Raw genomic sequence first — 18,432 nt, 5'->3', positions numbered from 1 at the left:
TAGTATTGCTTAAGTTTTTTTTGTTTGGTTTTGAGATGAAGAAGTGTTTGAAGAGAGTTTAGTTAATTTTGATAAGCATGCTTGGCGTTGTGACATTATACTCTCAATCTAGATCATGTGATGGTTTTGTGTACAAAATTTTGTGTTCGGAGACGCACCGGTTCACAAGTTATGGAAGATGTGTGTTTTGTTAATTGCCTAATGTGAGTAGGCTTATGAAGTTTTATTTAAGGTGGAGGTTTTATGTTTTATTATGAGCATTACCTCTTGGTTTTTTGGTTCAAGGTGGAGTAACCTTGTTTGGTCGATTTCAAGTCAAGGTGGAGATTGTTAAATTGTGACTCGAAATCTAGTAGGATTGACTTTGAAAGCATATATCTCTCAAAATAAAAATGATTCTGCGGTGATTCAAGTTGGAGGTGATAGCTTGGTTCAAGAGCTTTCCAACGATAGGTCATATGTCCAATTTCGATAAGAAACGAGAAAGTTATGACCGTTTTACAAAGAATTGATGCTATTGAAAATATGTTGACGAAGTACACGATAAGGTACAACCGTGCCTAAATGAGACACGCCCATGCCTAGTCAAAATTCCAATTTTTTGGATCCGGTTTCAGCTTAATTATTTTAGGGATTGACAGGGTAAAGTCGTATCCCCTAATCAAAAGTAAATACCTAAGTCCTCTAACTAAAGTAGATAGGGAAGTAGGGTCGAACTCCACAGGGAAACAAGTCTTTCTATTCCTAATTAACTAATATAATCTAGATTATGAAGTAACCAATATTTATATTTGAATAATAAACTAAACTACGAAGATTGAGAATAGGGAGAAAAAAATATATAAAAGGATCTAGGGCATAGGTTCACCAATAAATAATATTCCAGGGTAGAATATAATAATCATTCATCAATGCATACATCAATCAGATTATAAAGGGCTTTCGCTACGTATTATAATCACACAATTAATTTACCGGTATTAAATCTCATCTTTCGAATCTCGACCTAACCATTTATAAATTAACCTGCCTATTGAAACTAGACCTAAACATCAATTCTCATATGTCGAATCTCGAATCAATATTGTCAAACTCATGCATAAAAGATCAGGCCTAATCTAGTCACAGAGCATTAAATCAATCAATAGGAAATTAATCTAGCATTGATAATTAACAACAATAAATTACCCCTTCATATTATTTATGGATCCCCATAAACCCTAGAAATAGAACTACTCATTCATAATAAAAACTAAACAAATCAAAGCAATGAAGTAAGACATAATCAAAGGAATAGGATAAATAACTAAGATTAAGAGAAGAGAAATAGTTACCAAACAAATATGAAATTAATAAAGTAATTAAGAACTAGAGTTGAGAGGAAAGTTAAGAGAGAGGAAAATCCTAAGTAGAGAGAGAAAATCTAAGAAAGAAGGTCCACAAAAATTACGTACAAATCTCATACTTAAGCATTCCCTAAAAAAAATTAAAACTAACTAATCAGGTCTTGAGAGAACACGCGCCCGATCGGGCGAAGGGCCGCCCGATCGGGCCCTCCTTTTTCTTCACGATCCACCTGGGCAGCCGCGCCCGATCGAGCTAACGCTCACCCGATCGGGCGCGCCTTCTTGATGGTGTTCTCTTATGCGCGCCTACCCGATCGGGCACAAGCTTTCCCGATCGGGCCCGGTCTTCTTCTTCGAGGCTCGGATTTCGATTGGGCTCAATTCCTCGGCCCAATCTAAGTTTCCTCATCGGGTCTTGATTAAACGATCCAATAGCCTCGGTATCTCATACCGAGCCCTTAATCGTCGGCTCTCACCGATCCTGGGCTTCAAAAGTGGTCGTGTCCTTCTAGCTTCCGTAGTCGATCCATAAAACCCGGGAAAATGCTCCAAACGTGCAATTTCCTGTAAAACACAACTAAAACTACGAAAACACTAGAAAACACAAATTAGTAATTATAGTGGCTCGAAAGAGCCAAAAACACTACTAATTATGACCAAGGGACGAGGGTAAATTACTATATAAAATGGACATATCAGGGATAATTTCCTAAAATTATATCTTTTCTATGACGGCTATTTGAGTATACTTGGGGAAACATCTTAGGGTTTTTTAGGGTTTCCTTGTGTTATAAAAGGACCCTTTAGTTGAACAATTAGATCATACCTTTTTTAGCCATTAGATTTAAGACTCGTTGTATTATTCTCTCGTTCTTTCTCCATTGTAGTGAAGAAGCTCTCGAATCCCCCACCCGTGGTTGTAGGTCTAATTTGACTGAACCATGTAAATCCTTGTGTTCTTTATTTATCTTCTTTATTGTTTTTCTCGTTCTTTTTTTTATTATTATTGATTTGTTCCGCATTAATCAAACACAATTACACCCTTATTTCCTAACAATACATATAAAATTGAATCAATTCCGTTACTACTAGTCCACTAGGGAAGCTGGTCTATAGAAAAGTAAATATGGAGTAACTTTTGATTTTTCTATGAACGCAATATTAGGAAAACTCTTTTAGTTTGGCCTTATAGATAACACAACTTTAGTAGTTAGTAGCATTACTGAGAAAAAATATATAAACAAATATTTTTAGGGGTATAAATATCCGCACACTATTAGAGCTATAAATATCCGCAAACTATTAGAGCTAACTAATATTAATGTGAACAATAACGTGAATAAACATTTTAGAGGGTATAATAGTCCAAGCACTATTCATAAGAGTTATCTCATACTTTTTTTTGAAGCAAGTTATTTGATATGTTTTAAAAGGTGAGGGATCTTATACGGAATATACTGTAATTGACTAACCAGTCAAACCAAAGTCAACACATGTTATATCCAGTCTTCTTTCTTAATTTTTTCCATACCTTACTTATAATATATATATATATATATATATACTTAATTTTGTGTAGAACTACCCTAAAGATAAAGTCATTTGTGAACAACTACCCATTTTTTTTATTTGTTTAGAACTACCCGCAAGTTTGGAAAAGTTTGGGTAGCACTACCCACTAATGTTTTTCGTCCCATTAAAACGTTATTTTGGCCCCAATTTTTTTACTTTTTTCAATTACAATGGTTAATTAATGCTAAAATAAGCAAAAACCCCAATTCAATTAAACCCCCAAACCTTAGAAATCAAAATCCCCAAATAATACTACACTCATGAACCCTAAAATAAATTATGATTAAAACCTTAATTAGGTAAATTAAGGTAAATTAAAACCTTTATACAAATTGGAAGAGTTAATTGGGTGGCAAAAGTGAAAAAAGTGAGCTCCGATAACGTCTTAATTGGACGAAAAATGTTAATGGGTAGTGTTACCCAAATGTTTTCAAACTTGTGAGTAGTTCTAAACAAATAAAAAAAATGGGTATTTTTCACAAATGACCCTATCTTTAGGGTAGTTCTACACAAAATTTCCTTATATTGTTAAAACTTAAATTATAATAATGTGTTATATCTTAAAAATACGAAACATCATGACTATGTTATGCTCTAAAGATAATCTTGGATCGAAAATGAACCAGGAGGATGATGCAACAATAATACACTATCCAAAAGGTTTGCCTAGCAGAATAGATAAATTCACACTTAAATTTTGGGGTTGGCTTAGAGTGTGTATGAATTATTCACAGCCTAGTGCCCTAAAGAATCATTCGGAAACACCACAATCACCACCTTTTAATAAAACAAAACATGGCAAAAGTTTGAAGTTCCTACCAAGCAAATCAACATGATCAAAGAAAGAGATCATCTAAAGATATCACGAATATTTTTTTTATTATGCATAAAGTAATCCTATTTCACCACTTAAAAACATCCACACACAACTTTAATTTGTTCCCCTCTAACTTAAATAAAACAAGTTAGCAACAATTAGAATATCATATTACATCAATGATCCGAGACATCCAATAAGCTACTTACACTACTTATACCACGACCTCTAGCTTTCCTGGGTATTTATTGAACTTGTATTATATTTTTTTCATTAAAAATTCAATAATTAAATGGAATATTGAAACTTTTTGTTGAGTTAGTGATTTATACGAAGTACTTTATAGTACCGTTTTAAATAAATTGTCATAATTTGACTTTTTCACTATTTCGGCTATAATTTTTAATAATTAATGCATTAAAAAAATTATACTCTACATTATGAAATTTATTGTTAAATACAGGTATTAAAAAAAAGATTCAATGAAGTTTTTTGATAAACTAGGGTGGCTAATGCACGCATCATAGCTAGCTATACGCTGGGAGCTTTTTGGCCTTATTGCCAGCATTGATAAGTAAAAATACCTAAGCAAATATTTTTAGCAAATAAATGTTTACCCATTATTCTTAAGAGTTAAAAAAAAAGGCAATAAACATTAATATGACCAAATAAGTAAATAAACATATGAAGGGGCATAATTTCTCAAAATTATTCATAAATATAGAATAAATATATATTTAAGTTATATATGTAAGTTGATATTTTAAGGGACATAGTTGTCTCAATATTATTCATAAAAATGAAGTATAACACAAGGGTAAATATATATGTAAAAATGAAGTATAATACAAGAGTAAATATATATGTATATAAACATGTTAAGGGGCATAATTGTCTCAATTGTTTGTTAATACTTTTGATAAAGGTAGGGGTTTACTTCGGAGTAATATTTTTTACTCCGTATTTAATTCATTTGCTTATCAAATTTTCTCAAATAACGTGTTAAGAAGGTGTGTTGGTAGTATATAAAAAAAAGTGTATAAATGTATTCCCTCGATATTTTAATAAGTTTTACATTTTGACCAAGCATGCATCCCAAGACACGACTTTGACCATTAATTTATCTAATTATGTGTAAGTAAAATTATAGAAAAATTGATATTATGAAAGTATACATTAATAACGAATCCAACAATGCATCATACAATCAGTAATATTTGTTCTTTTTTATGTATTTGCAAATTAGGGCCTGTTCTCTTACGTTGAAATTCAGTTCAGTTCAGTTCAGTTCAGCTCAATTCAGTTCAGTTCAGTTCAGTTCAGCTCAGCTCCTAATTTCCTTCTCTTATAAAATATTCATTTCAGTTCAGTTCAGTTCAATTTAGCTCAGTTCAGTTCAGCTCAGTTCAATCAATGAGAACAGACCCTTAATCAAATCAAAATCATTATGTAAATAATGAAAAAAGTCATAGTATAACAGTTAATAAAACACAAAGAAAATAAGGTCAATATATAGGACATTATTGACGCCATGTGTGTTAAATTGGACAATCTCTTCTATTTTGAACGAAGATAATACTCTCAATCTATAATGTTATTAAAACTCAAGGATCAACTTGAATGCTGCTTCATATAAAAAAAATTATGATAAGGGGATTTGAACACCCAACCTTTAATAAGAAAGACAATTACTTAACCATCTAAGCCAATCATAATTTATGTTAAAAATATAAAAATAAATGTATATAATTGATAATCACAAGGTCTAATTAAAGTAGCAACCGGTGCAACGCCCGGGCGACACACTAGTTTACATTCATGAATTGTAACTTTTGATTAAGTATTCTAAAAGTTTTTAAGCATTATATGCAATTCCCTACTTATTTGTATAACAAATACTACTACCTCTTTATATCCCCAACTAATTTTACCATTTTTATAAATATAGTTTTTACACTTTTTATTTAAACATAACATGGAATATGGCACTATCGCCCAAGCTCCAAACTAGTTATAAAATACAACTTTAATTTTACCCCGTGCAAAATATAAATTAGAGTTTGTTCACTTCAGCTTAATTTCAGTTCAATTCAGCTCCAATCAGTCCAGTTCAGTTTAGCTCCAATCACTTCAATTCAGTTGAGCTCCTAATTTCATTCTCTCATAAAATATTCATTTTAGCTCCATTCAGTTTAGTTCAGCTCCAATTAGTTAATTTCAATTCAAGTTCGATTTCAATCAATTCAGTTCAGTTTAATTCAGTAAATTTAAACGGACCCCTTATTTTCAAGGAATATTATTGATTTGTCAACAAAGCCTTAATAAAAACACATAGTACACCTTTAATTTATTCTCCCTCCAAATTTAAAACCCTAAAAAAATTAAACAAAACACATATCCTCTGACACATAACACACCCTCCTTTACACTTTGCATAAATCACTCCCAACACTCCCATTTTCACTTCACTCTTTCACTCCTACTCCTTTCTCTCTCCTCCCCTCTTTTCCGCCATTGTTAAACCTTCAAAACCCTAACTCCTCCATCAATGGCGTCGTCAATCGATCCTCACTCATACACAAATTCATTTCACCCTTTCACTACCCACATCTCACTCTCTCTCTTCTTCGACTTCTCTTCCTCAATCATCCACTCCTCCGCTCTCCTCTCTCTCTCCTCCCCTTTCTCCGGCGACCTCTCCCTCGATACTCGCGCTCTTTCGATAACCTCCATTATCGACCCTGATACCAAAACCCCAATTCCATTTTCTCTCTCCTCTGAAATTGACCCCATTAAAGGTGCTCTTCTCACTGTTACTCTCTCTGATCAATCCAAGTTTCTTGTTTCGTTTCAAACTTCGCCTAATTCTTCTGCTCTTCAATGGCTGACGCCTCCTCAGACGTTTAATAAGACGTTGCCGTTTGTTTATACTCAATGTCAGGCGATTCATGCGAGGTCGATTTTTCCTTGCCAGGATACTCCGGCGGCGAGGATCACGTATTCGGCGAAGATTAATATACCTCGGGTTCTGTCTGCTGTTATGTCTGCTCGACATGTCGAGCGCCGTGTTCCTACTGCCGGTGAGATCATTGTTTTTTCTTACTGTTATGAATTAAATTAATTCTGTCAAGTAATGAATACTCGCAACCATAAAGAACAAACCAATGTTTAGAATAGTGAAAGTGTATTAGACTATTGAAGAAAGGTTTCAATTGGTACCATTTTTTTTTTATCTTAGCTATTGTAGATTGCGAAATTTGGAGAATAAAATGGACAGTTAAGTTGGAATGGAGTATGAATTGTCTGCTTAACAATTTTTTGATTTTTGGTAAATCAAGAAAGACTTAATATTTTATTTATTTTTTATTTTTTTATTGGGTTGGGTCACTGGGTGGGTAACTGTATACTTCGTTTATACATTTATGAAGAATGTTTCATTCATGTGATATCTTGGTTTCAAGAAGAAAAAAAAAAGTGATATCTTGTTTTAGGCGTGTAAGATTATATATTCTGTCCTGTGTATGTCTCTGATATTTTTTAAGTGGCTTCTAAGATGGAACTTTGACCTTTATACAAAAGTAAATAGGATGAATAATAAAAATTATTTTTGAAGATGAGTAGTTTTGAAGTTGCATATCTTGTTTTTAATTATGAAGAATGTTGTATCTATGTGATATCTTATTTTAGCTTGTAAAATTGTATCCTTTGCCTGGTATATATGTCTCTAATTTTCCTTTTGTGGCGCTTGAGATCAAACTTTGACCTTTGCTGTAAACAAGATGAATTATAGAATGTTTTGTAGAAAGTAATGTTGAAGGTAGAGCAGGATCTTGCTCCCACTCTATAGGTGGGCATCATAGCTTCTCACAATCACTAATGATAATATGGTCACTTTTATCAAAGGTTGATTTCAAATGTGTGCGCGCCCATGCGTGCGAGTTGGTGGGGAGCAGGAGGAGGGGGGTGGGGTGGGGGGCTTTTATGGAGTGGTAGGAGTAGGACTGTAGTACTGTCCATACATCTTTTTGTTTGGTCTTTCCATTGTCTCTGGTTGTGGTCAATGTTTTGATATACTTATTACATTTCTTGGTTGATTTATTTTGTTTTGAAAATCTGCAGCAGTGTCCTGCTTAGTTAGTGGAGTATTAATGTTCGAATCTGCTTATTCTAGTAAATGACAGAATTTTTCTAGTGAAAAGATTTGGCCATGAAAAATCATGCATGTTTCTTACTATCATGTTACTCATACTGCGTATTTTAAAATTAAATATAAATTTGAACTTTCGAAGTAGTATGGTTAAGCTCTGTGACATATCAATGTTCCAAGTTTTGATCTACATTATGATGGACAATGTTGATTCACAGGTGAGGCAGGAGCAGCATGTGATGATTCAATGTGGTGTGCGGAAGATAGGATTGTGGAGGATTTTGTCATGGAGCAGCCAATACCACCATACCTTTTTGCATTTGCAGTTGGAGAAATTAGCCACAGAGAGGTAGGTCCAAGGACGAGAGTGTATGCTGAGTCAGTGCCTTCAGTTTTAGATTCAGCTGCAAGAGAGTTTGCAGGAACTGAGGATATGATTAGACAAGGGGAGAAGTTATTTGGACCTTATGATTGGGAAAGGTTTGATTTGTTAGTTCTGCCTCGTAGCTTTCCATATGGAGGTATGGAGAACCCAAGGATGGTGTTTCTAACACCTACGGTCATTAAAGGGGATGCAACTGGAGCGCAAGTGGTGGCTCATGAACTTGCCCACAGCTGGACTGGAAATTTAATTACCAATAAGAATAACGAACACTTTTGGTTGAATGAGGTACATCTTACCCTGTTGACAATATAGGTTTTATGCATCTCAATTTCATTTCATCACTGTCTACCAAACATGCAATTCAGTACTTCTGGTGTGGGTATTTGGAAATACGTATATCATATTGCTAAATGTTGGACTATTTTCATATATTTTGTTGTGTGCTTGATTCAGAGTGATAGCTGCAGTAATCATATGACCATGAATGTTACTGTAACAGGATAATTGTCCCTGGTAATTGTTACTTTTACTTTAGTCAATAGTGAGAGTTTACTGTTTGTCAAGGGTCAAAACAGATTTTAAGTCAATAGTGAGAGTTTAGTCAGTTTACTGTTTGTAGTGAAGAGCGTTTTTATCTTCAGATAACTAAAATAAAATGATGAATAGAGAATCAAAGGTTGCAATACTTGCAAACCTTCTTTCTTTTATTTTGTTGGGGAGAGGGAGATTAAAACAAATAGAGTAAACGTGTTGCATACATATTAAATTCTGTACTGCAAATTTACAATAATTACTATATATTTGTATTGCTTATCTTGAAAGTACATGTAAGCTAAGTTTGCTATTTTACCAGTTTGAAATTGGATCATGAATGGAATGTCTCCAGGCCTTAAAATTGTTCAATTTTGGCCCTTGAAAACTTAATTGGTCATCATGTTTGAAACTGCTAACCTTTAATATCATGTATAGAACTACTAACCTTTTCTGTTTGTGATATTCAGGGTTTTACAACTTACGCAGAAAGAAGAATTGTTGAGGTGGTGCAAGGGGAAGACAGGGCTGCTTTAAATATTGGTATAGGTTGGAAAGGCTTGAATGATGAAATGGAAAGATTTAAAGACAACATGGAATTTACAAAGCTTAAAACAAACCAAGAAGGAGTGGATCCAGATGATGTATATTCACAGGTTCCATATGAGAAAGGCTTTCAGTTCCTTTGGCGCATTGAACGTCAGGTTTGTTAGATCGACTTTATACTTCATAAGTAGTATGTTATAAGGGTATTAATGTTTACACAGATTAATTAGGGATATATGCACTCTGTTGCTCTATGATTTTGCAGATTGGCAGACCTGCTTTTGATGAATTCGTTAAGAAGTATATTACCACCTTTAAGTTCCAGTCAATTGATACTGAGACCTTCTTGGACTTCCTGAAAGCTAATGTCCCTGACATAGAAAAGGAAATCAATTTGGAGCTGTGGACTGAGGGCACAGGAATTCCACCTGATGCTCTGGCACCGGAATCCAAGCTTTATACTAAGATTACATCCCTTGCGCATGAATTCATACATGGGCGGATGCCAAGGGATGACGAAGTTGCTGAATGGGGAGGGCAGGAATGGGAGCTGTACTTAGAGTTCCTGCCTAAATCTGTTGAAGCTTCACAGGTAGCATTTCCTCTTGTTGTCAAAGCATTTCTGCTGTCATTTATTTGATCTATTTTTCCGCTTGTAATTATCATGCAAAATTTTTCCTTGTTATATCACTGATATATTTTAAACTGTTACTGTTGTTGAGTTTGGTGAGATGTCATTTGTGCTTGAAAGTAGCATGATTGTGGGATGCTATAGATTATTTAACAGGGTATTTGCATTGTTTCATGAATCTTTGGAGTTATCTCCATTATCTTAGAATGGATTAAGAACAACTGCAGGAATAATATTATGTTAAATTTTATTGATTGGTCATAATTTTTTAGTCCATCGTCGTCCAAGTGGTCGCTGCTCATTTCATCAGTCGATAGCCTTCTTATGTGTGCAATATTTAGCAATTTACTCCATGTCATATCACCACTCCATTTTCTGTGAATCTCTCTCTCTGTACTAGAAACCTCCCATTACAAATATTTTGTTCTTTTTGAACTGGGTCATGAAATAAGTTAGGTAAACATGAAGCTTTGGCTGTTTCTATTTTCTTGCATGTCCTATCAGAAGCATAAGGCATATGGAATAATTTGAAGTCGTGTTTTAACATTGATGTAAAGTTGTCACATGTACCATGTATTATTGAACCAAGCATAAGGAATCTTTTGATTGATTAACAGGTGTCAGCACTGGATGCACGCTACCGACTTGCAGAATCAAAAGACTATGAAGTGAAAGTGGCATTTCTTCAACTGGCAATTTCATCTGGTTGCCGAGATTATTATGGTGAGGTAGAGAAGACCTTAAAGGAGGTTGGGAGGATGAAGTATCTTCGCCCCCTTTATACTTACCTTGTGCAAGGTCCTGGAAAGGAAGAAGAGAAAATATTGGCAAAAAGGGTGTTTGCAGAAACACGGGCCTGCTATCACCCAATAGCGCAAGGCGTGGTGGAAGCGATTCTATCCAAGCATCTGTAACTCTGGCTAGTTACAACTTACAAGTGGGGAACAAGGTTTTTAACGCTTCTGCCTTGTTATATTGGCACTCCTCTGTGGTTATCAATGCCCGTTTTGCCATAGGACTCGGAAGTGTGGAGATAAAGCATGAAAGATTGGGAGTGCTTATATCTGTACCTATAGGCAATTAGCCAATTAGTCAATGAGTAGCTAACAATGTGAACGTATTTAATCTTGTTTTGGTGTTTAAAAATTGTGCATTGAATACTTAAAGAGTACTACTTTGCCCTTTTATGAAATAACCAAGCTAGGTCATGAAACGAATTGTTCTTCAAAGATTCAAAGGGGAAAAGAATCTAATAAAAGAGCAAGAACCGAACACATCAGATACTTAGTTCTTAATTAATTAACAACAACAATAATAATAATAATTAAAAAAAAAAAAAAAAAATTCTGAATAAGTAGTTCTAAATAACATGTAGTCGACACAAAATTCTGTGTTTATATTTACTACTGGTATTACAACAGTTTTTGTAATTTGTCAACTGGTGACAGCATCATAGAATAAAAAGAGACAAAGCATTTTTTTTTGGAACAAGTCTGGTGGTGAGTACCAAAGATATAAGTCTTCTTTCACAGAAGGGTTGTGCTGTACAATCAACATCCTGCGATCAACGTCCTGCTCCCACAGAAAAATTTGAACACCATAAGTATGAATTAAATCAAGAAAACCTAACACGCTAGCTAACAATGATTCGGTATACCCCATAATCGTTAATTTGTTAGCTAACATGTTAGATATATTTTTGTATAATAATAGAACGGTATAACTGTATATGTAAGAGTAATAAACTAATAATCATTTACTAATTAAAGCAGGGCATTGCAGTCAGACAGAGTAATTGGCATAATTGTTAGATATTTAGCTTAATTCTTAGACCAAACCGCTTTACAATGATGTGCTATATGATGTGATATTCATGAATTCAGATTTTAGATAAACTTAAAGAACTGTAACTACTTTAAAATTTTAAGGGGAAAGGAAGTGAATTCTTACCTCAAAGAATGATAGCTTTAATGCTTTGGAGTTCACCGTAAGCATCAGTTATGCTCATCCGATCTTGAGCTGACTCCATTGAGCATGTCACCCCAATCTCCATCACTGAGACCATGTAACTTATCCTCTGTGCACTTGTAGCTTCTCTATAAATTCTGGTATCGCTGACTGCATAATCAAGATTGTCCAAAAGACTTGGATCAACAATCTGCATCACATTATCAGGTAAAGCTGTCTTCACGTAAGTGTGAAGGTTGAAACCTTCAATGAAAGCTTCATCAGTGGGTCGTTTGCCTGTCATCATTTCTAGAAGCAGGATTCCAAAGCTGTAAACATCACCAGCTGTTGACGCATCAGCTCCAAGCCCATACTCTGTCCACAAATAATTATTCATCAGATAAGACTGATACAGAAAAAACTTCTCTTATGAACTCATGAACATAAGAGAAGAATAGCTTCATACTAAAAGGAAATACTCCTTTAATATACTGCCTCTGTGAAAAAACACATTTTTATACTTTTGGGATAGTCACAGTTGGGTGTTCCTATTTTGTAATCTTATATTTGATGCATCACCAAAATTTTGCACCAATAATAAAGTTTTGAGTAAAAAAAAATAATAATAATAAAATAAAAACAAAAAATAAAAAATAAATAAATAAACTAGAAAAAAAGTAGTCGGCTTACCAAATCTGCTTTAGATTTCATATATTTATGCAGGCTAAAAAGGGAGGTAATAAAGAAAAAAGTTATGCTAAGGAAGCAAGGAGATAGAGTTTAGAAAGGAAAACGAGTCATTAAAGAAGCAACTTTGTAGAAACTACCTGGTGCAGCATAACCAATAGTCCCTTTAACTCCAGCTGAACTACTCTGATTTGGGTATGAGGATTGTGGAACAAACCTTGCGAGACCAAAATCTCCAACATGAGCAACCATATCATTGTCAAGTATGACATTGCTTGATTTTAAGTCACGGTGCACAATAGATTTTTCACAGCCATGGTGGAGATAATCAAGTGCACAAGCCACGTCAAGAGCAATATTCACCCTCTGAAGAAGGGTGAGCTTTAATCCAACTTCAAGAATCTCATTGCTATTGTCCTCAATTGAGTGCAACCAGCTCTCCAGGCTCCCACCATGCAGAAACTCATACAGGAGCTTTAAAATCATTACCCTGAAAATCAATACTAGAGCAAGCTGTTATGATTCTGACAAGATTTCGATGACGTATGTTTCTTAATGCCTCGCACTCTTTTAGAAAACTCCTTGAAGCACCTTGCTGTTGAAGCTTGAGTACTTTCACAGCAACCACCATTTGGTTTGGCTCAAGCACCCCTTTAAATACAGACCCATACGTACCTGCACCAAGTAAATTTGATGTAGAGAATCCATCTGTTGCTTTTAACAGCATATTGTACGACACTTCCAAGAAAGGCTCCCTAAAATATGATCTGGTGAGAGAGAGTTCTTGTTTCTTTTTGTGATGAATCCAATACAAAGAAAACAAGATGGCCACACCAATAAATGCACAGCCACAAGATATAATCAGTTTGAGCTTGAGAGAGAGTTTCTTTTTAGTTGCTTCTTTTCTTGTGCACCTTGGTAGATGCAATTCAAAGATGCCACCACAAAGCTTTTCATTTCCCATGAGGGCCACCGCACATGCATTAGCAAAAATACCATCTACAGGAACCTCACCATCAAAGTCGTTATACGATAAATTCAGATATGTTAAGGCAAATTTTGAAAAGTACCCAGAAATATGGCCAGAGAGCTTGTTCAGAGAAAGGTCAAGTTCCTGCATACTTTTAAGAAAGCTCAATGAGGAAGGAATAGGTCCGTGGAAGAAATTACCTTGCATATACAAGTACAACAGGCTGACACAACTAGCAAGGCCACTTTGTACTTCACCAGACAACTTATTGTTAGAAATATCTAACCCTACCAGGCTCAATTGCTTGCTTACCTCAAAAGGAAGTGGTCCTTCCCGATGGTTTTGTGCTAGACCTAATTCAACCAGGTTAGTTAAACCCTCAAAAAGTTCCTTTGGTATAGTTCCAGTGAGTTGATTTTGAGTCATAATCAAGAAATTAATATTTTGGCAATTCCCAAGACTAACAGGTATGGTTCCTTCCAATAAATTGGCATACAATTGAAGCTCACTTAACTTGGATAAGTTCCCTAAAGACTCAGGAATTGTGTCAGTTAATCTGTTTGAGCTAAAGTCTAGTCCTCCTAGGTTATGAAGCTTTCCAATATCAGTAGGAATTGTTCCTGTTAATTGGTTGCCATACAGGTTCAAGAGGACAAGGTTAAACAAACGACTCATACCTACAGGAACTTCACCAGATAACATATTGTTGTCGAAGCCTAGTGATCTAATTCTGGTTGACAGATTGACCATGGATTTTGGTAATACACCTCCAAAATAGTTGGAACCCACATCAAGAGCCGTCAATTCACTGCAATTGACCAAGGAAGCTACAAATTTCAAATCATCAGCATCTCCACTTCCTAGGTGGTTGTGATTGATAAGTAGTGTCTGGAGATGTTTTACGCGTCTAAGGTTCATTGATACTTTACCCTTAAATCTATTTTTACGGAGTTCAAGGCGAGTAAGACCCGAAAGATTTGACAAGGAAACTGGAAGAGGTCCAGAAAACTGGTTACCAGCCAGGTTAAGAACACTAAGGCGTGGAAGTGTGGATGCTATGTTTGTTGGAAGACTTCCATGAAGTTGGTTGTAATGAAATGAAAGCACGGTAAGATACGAGAGATTATAGATAGAGGGAGGGACCATCCCAGTAAGATGGTTTGACCCAAAGGCAATGAAAGAGAGATTTTTCAGCTGACCTATGGTTTCAGGAATTGTTCCCTCGAAGGAATTAAATGATCCAGATAAGAATTCTAAAGAGGTATAGTTCTGAATAGTTCTAAAAATAGGTCCCTTTAAATTGTTGCTATGAATATACAAACCTTTAAGCATAGAAAGGGAGCTAAGTTCTTGGGGGAATCTGCCAACCAGATTGTTCTCACTTATATCAAGATACTCAAGGTGAAGGCACTTAGATAAGGTGACTGGAATTGCCCCAGTGAGTGAGTTTTGGTATAAACTCAGGCCTGACAGCCTGAGTAGGAAACCGATCTGAGCAGGACTTGAACCTCCTAACGAGTTGTTATGAAGAATTACATTATGGAGAAATGTGAGGTTTCCTATATATGGGGATATGGTACCAACCAAACCTCTTGACGACAAGTCTATGAGGACAACCCTTTTGTGGCGGTGGCCACATGTAATCCCTTCCCAGTGACAATGATGAAGGGAATGATTCCAGGAATTTAAGGCCCCTTTTGGATCTCCTTGTATCTTGCTCTTTAAGGCTAACAGTGCAAAATGGTCAGTCATGTTACCTCTGGCATCAGAACTAATGCTAGAGGTAGTAGCAGTACCAGCACAAGTAGCAAAATACAGTATCAATAACATAACGAAGAACAGAAGGTGTTTCTTATGAAGTGAAGAAGAAGGAACATATAAACGGAAATCACTCATGGAAAAAAAGAGTAATGTTCTCTCATAGTCCACCCCCATTTTTTGTTGCTGTTGTTGCATATTATCTTTGTATTATTTTGTGATGTTTGATAACTCCTAGACTTTTAAATTTATACTACATTTTATGACATGGTCTAAAGCTGACTAGCATTTAAAACACAAGTGAAATGCACGCTAGCTAAGTCTTCTAGGATAATGTCCAGGAATATTCTAGGAATTCCGTTAACTTTATATCTTCTTAAATCTGTCCATCTGATGGTGTTGGAACCCAATATGTATCACTTGTGAGTGTCCCACATTGGAGAAAGAGGAGATGTGGTTCCACTTTATAAGGTAGAGGAGTAACTCCTACTATTGCCAATTGGTTTTAGTATGGAAGCTCCAAAGCCTTGTTTGTGGACCAAACTCTCCTCCTCCTTGTTCGGGTAGCCTAGGCCCATTTTCATATTGTTTCGAAATTTAACTCTATATTTCCCATTCATAATAGTTGGTCACATTACAATATATATAGACAGTAGGAATACCTAACCCTAATATTCCTAATTATCTTAACTTCCTAAACTCAATATCTTACGTATATCTTTTCACAATAATATCTTATATGATATTATCTTCATAATATCATATCACAATATACATTCCTATCTCAATAGATGGGACTATATGGTGAGGTTTTTGACACAACGGCCTTGAATTATGTTACCCTGCAAGATTTATAGGATTATAGGAAATTTACATGCTAACCTTTGTTCCCTGGATTTTGGTAGCAATGGTCAAATCATACTTGACTCTTTTTTTTTTTTTTTTTTTTTTTTTTTTTTTCCGCTGACTATGGATTCAGAATAATAGCCCTCGCCAAGGGGCAGGAAGAAAATGGTTCATATTAGGTCAATTCTATCCGCTGCATCATTATAGTAAAAACTAAAAAGACCAATTGACTCGTACTAACCTTAGTCATTAGTATTGAATAAGCCAACAGTAGAAGTTATACATTTTGGGAAACAAGTATGGGATGCTGAAGACAGCCCATTTTGTACTCTCTATTGATATAAAAAATGATGAACTTCTAGTTCCTAATTTCCTACAAGAAGTGCATAAGCTACAAAGAACAACCATAAGTTAGAAGCATATAGGAACAAACATATGTTACTCCGTCAGTTTCTATCTGTTGGTTACGTTTGAATTCTTATTGTGAGAAAAATGGTCAAAGCATAACCAACAAAAAATAATATAGGGATTATTAAAATGTTAAATTATTGGAAAAACAAAGAAAATACAGGATGATAATCAAAAAGACATGTCAACTGTTTTTTTTTGGAAGGAGTCAACTGTATCTTTGACTGTATTGCTTGACTATGTTCATGCTTGACAGTATGAATCTAAATTCAAACCTAATAATGTTAGAAAAACAGGAAAAAAAAAAACATAATTGTCGTGGCATCTTCCCTACTCTTCCTTATCTTTTGAGGACAACGTTTCCTCTTAAGTATTTTCTTAGCAAATAAGATTACATTATAGAAACTTTTCCATTAATTTTCCGAGTCACTTGGAGAAATTGTAACACTATAAAATTTGAGAATCCTCTTAAACAAAGATCTACATTTTTGACGCAGCTTAATCTGTAATATACACATTCCATCATAGAAGTAATTTCAGAGATCAGATAAGTTATTGCTTTAGTTCAAGCATTGGCATTTTGTTTTGCTTTGTTTTGAATTTTTATTTTCATATGTCCCCCAATTCCCTTAAAATGGGTTAGAATATTAAGTGCATACCTTTTTCCATAGAAGTCACAAAACTCACAATCAATGAAAGTGCATCACAAGAAACATTATGTGGTTTACGTATCACTGATAGTAACAATCCAAGTGTGATAACAAGAAATATGAAACAGCACAGAAGGAACAACAAAGTGGAAAAGAAAAGAATACTATGGTTGACTAATAGAAATTGACTCTAGACTTGCCTTTTCCTTGGCCCATTTATATCCATGGAAAAGGAAGGAATTTGGTTGACTAGGAGATAATTTCCATCCCAATTGTTACTCCTTCAACCTTTTTAAAGCAAGATGCAATGCTGCCAGCTAGATTGAGTATATTCTTGACCAGGCAGTGAGGAATTGAGTCAAATCAGTATTAACATTCCTGGCCCAGAGCTCCTAACTAGAGCAACAATGAAATGATCCTTCACAATCACGGTGTCACTTTCATAAGTGATTGACCCTTCAACAAATTCTCAATAGAAACAAGATATATTTTACATTTACACCAACAGAACTTTTCACACTTGTTCAGACATAGAAGCAAAATACCAATCCTCTCTTTAGGTAGTCAGGTGTTCCATTTTCCTTGGATTAAGAAGAGAAAGGCAGAATGGCTAATATGTTAACCATCTGACACTGAATGACTAAAATCAATATCCTTTAACCCCATTAAAACCTTTGTTTTACTTTAGAGAATTCAAGGTTTTTTTTTTGCTTAATAGTAGTTAGTTGGTTACACAAGTCAGATGAACAGTGAACTACTAAAAATTTGAAACACTGACCATTAATTATGCTACTCATAGTTCTTTAGAAAGGACCAAGTGTAAAGAAGCAAAAGGGGTCATGGAATCGAGGGATGAATAAAAATCAGAGTTTGCAAATTTGCAGATCTTGGAAGTAATATAATCTGACTTAGGAACGATTTGAACTCTGACTAATAAGGGGCATTTTTGAGCTAAGATTTATGAATTTAGAAAGTTCTGTATCCTGGATACGAGGCAAAAGGTGAAGCCATGAAGGCATACAGTAAATGAAACAGCTTGCAAAAAATTTGACCAAAAGTTACATTCAAATATAGAGTATTTTATACGAACATAATAAAAATAAGCTTTATGAACCAATAATGTTTCACAGGGATGCATCATAAATTCATAATGCCATGTCGTAGTAAACACAAAAAAATAATAGTGTCCCA

General features: G+C 34.9%; 1 protein-coding gene and 1 pseudogene across 1 annotated transcript; one reads left to right on the top strand and one right to left on the bottom strand.

Annotated features, from left to right (window-relative positions):
• Positions 1–6,196: 6,196 nt before the first annotated feature.
• Positions 6,197–11,170, top strand: LOC110683695 (leukotriene A-4 hydrolase homolog). The gene is made up of 5 exons (XM_021860082.1): positions 6,197–6,815; positions 8,101–8,552; positions 9,269–9,502; positions 9,610–9,936; positions 10,593–11,170. The coding sequence occupies exons 1-5, from the start codon at positions 6,284–6,286 to the stop codon at positions 10,887–10,889; spliced, it is 1,842 nt and encodes a 613-aa protein (XP_021715774.1). The 5' UTR covers positions 6,197–6,283; the 3' UTR covers positions 10,890–11,170.
• A 109-nt stretch (positions 11,171–11,279) lies between these two features.
• On the bottom strand, positions 11,280–18,432 carry LOC110683694 (annotated as a pseudogene).

This window comes from Chenopodium quinoa, unplaced genomic scaffold (assembly GCF_001683475.1).
Source record: "Chenopodium quinoa cultivar QQ74 unplaced genomic scaffold, ASM168347v1, whole genome shotgun sequence".
NCBI classification, from domain to species: Eukaryota; Viridiplantae; Streptophyta; class Magnoliopsida; order Caryophyllales; family Amaranthaceae; genus Chenopodium; species Chenopodium quinoa.
This window is presented reverse-complemented; position numbering and strand designations above follow the sequence as displayed.

What these genes read in the sequence shown, in the direction of transcription:
- LOC110683695 (XM_021860082.1), top strand. Translation starts at nt 6,284, where the DNA reads ATGGCGTCGTCAATCGATCCTCACTCATACACAAATTCATTTCACCCT. An exon ending in GCGCCGTGTTCCTACTGCCG is followed by an intron (nt 6,816 to 8,100) that starts GTGAGATCATTG and finishes GTTGATTCACAG; the next exon opens with GTGAGGCAGGAGCAGCATGT. An exon ending in AACACTTTTGGTTGAATGAG is followed by an intron (nt 8,553 to 9,268) that starts GTACATCTTACC and finishes TGTGATATTCAG; the next exon opens with GGTTTTACAACTTACGCAGA.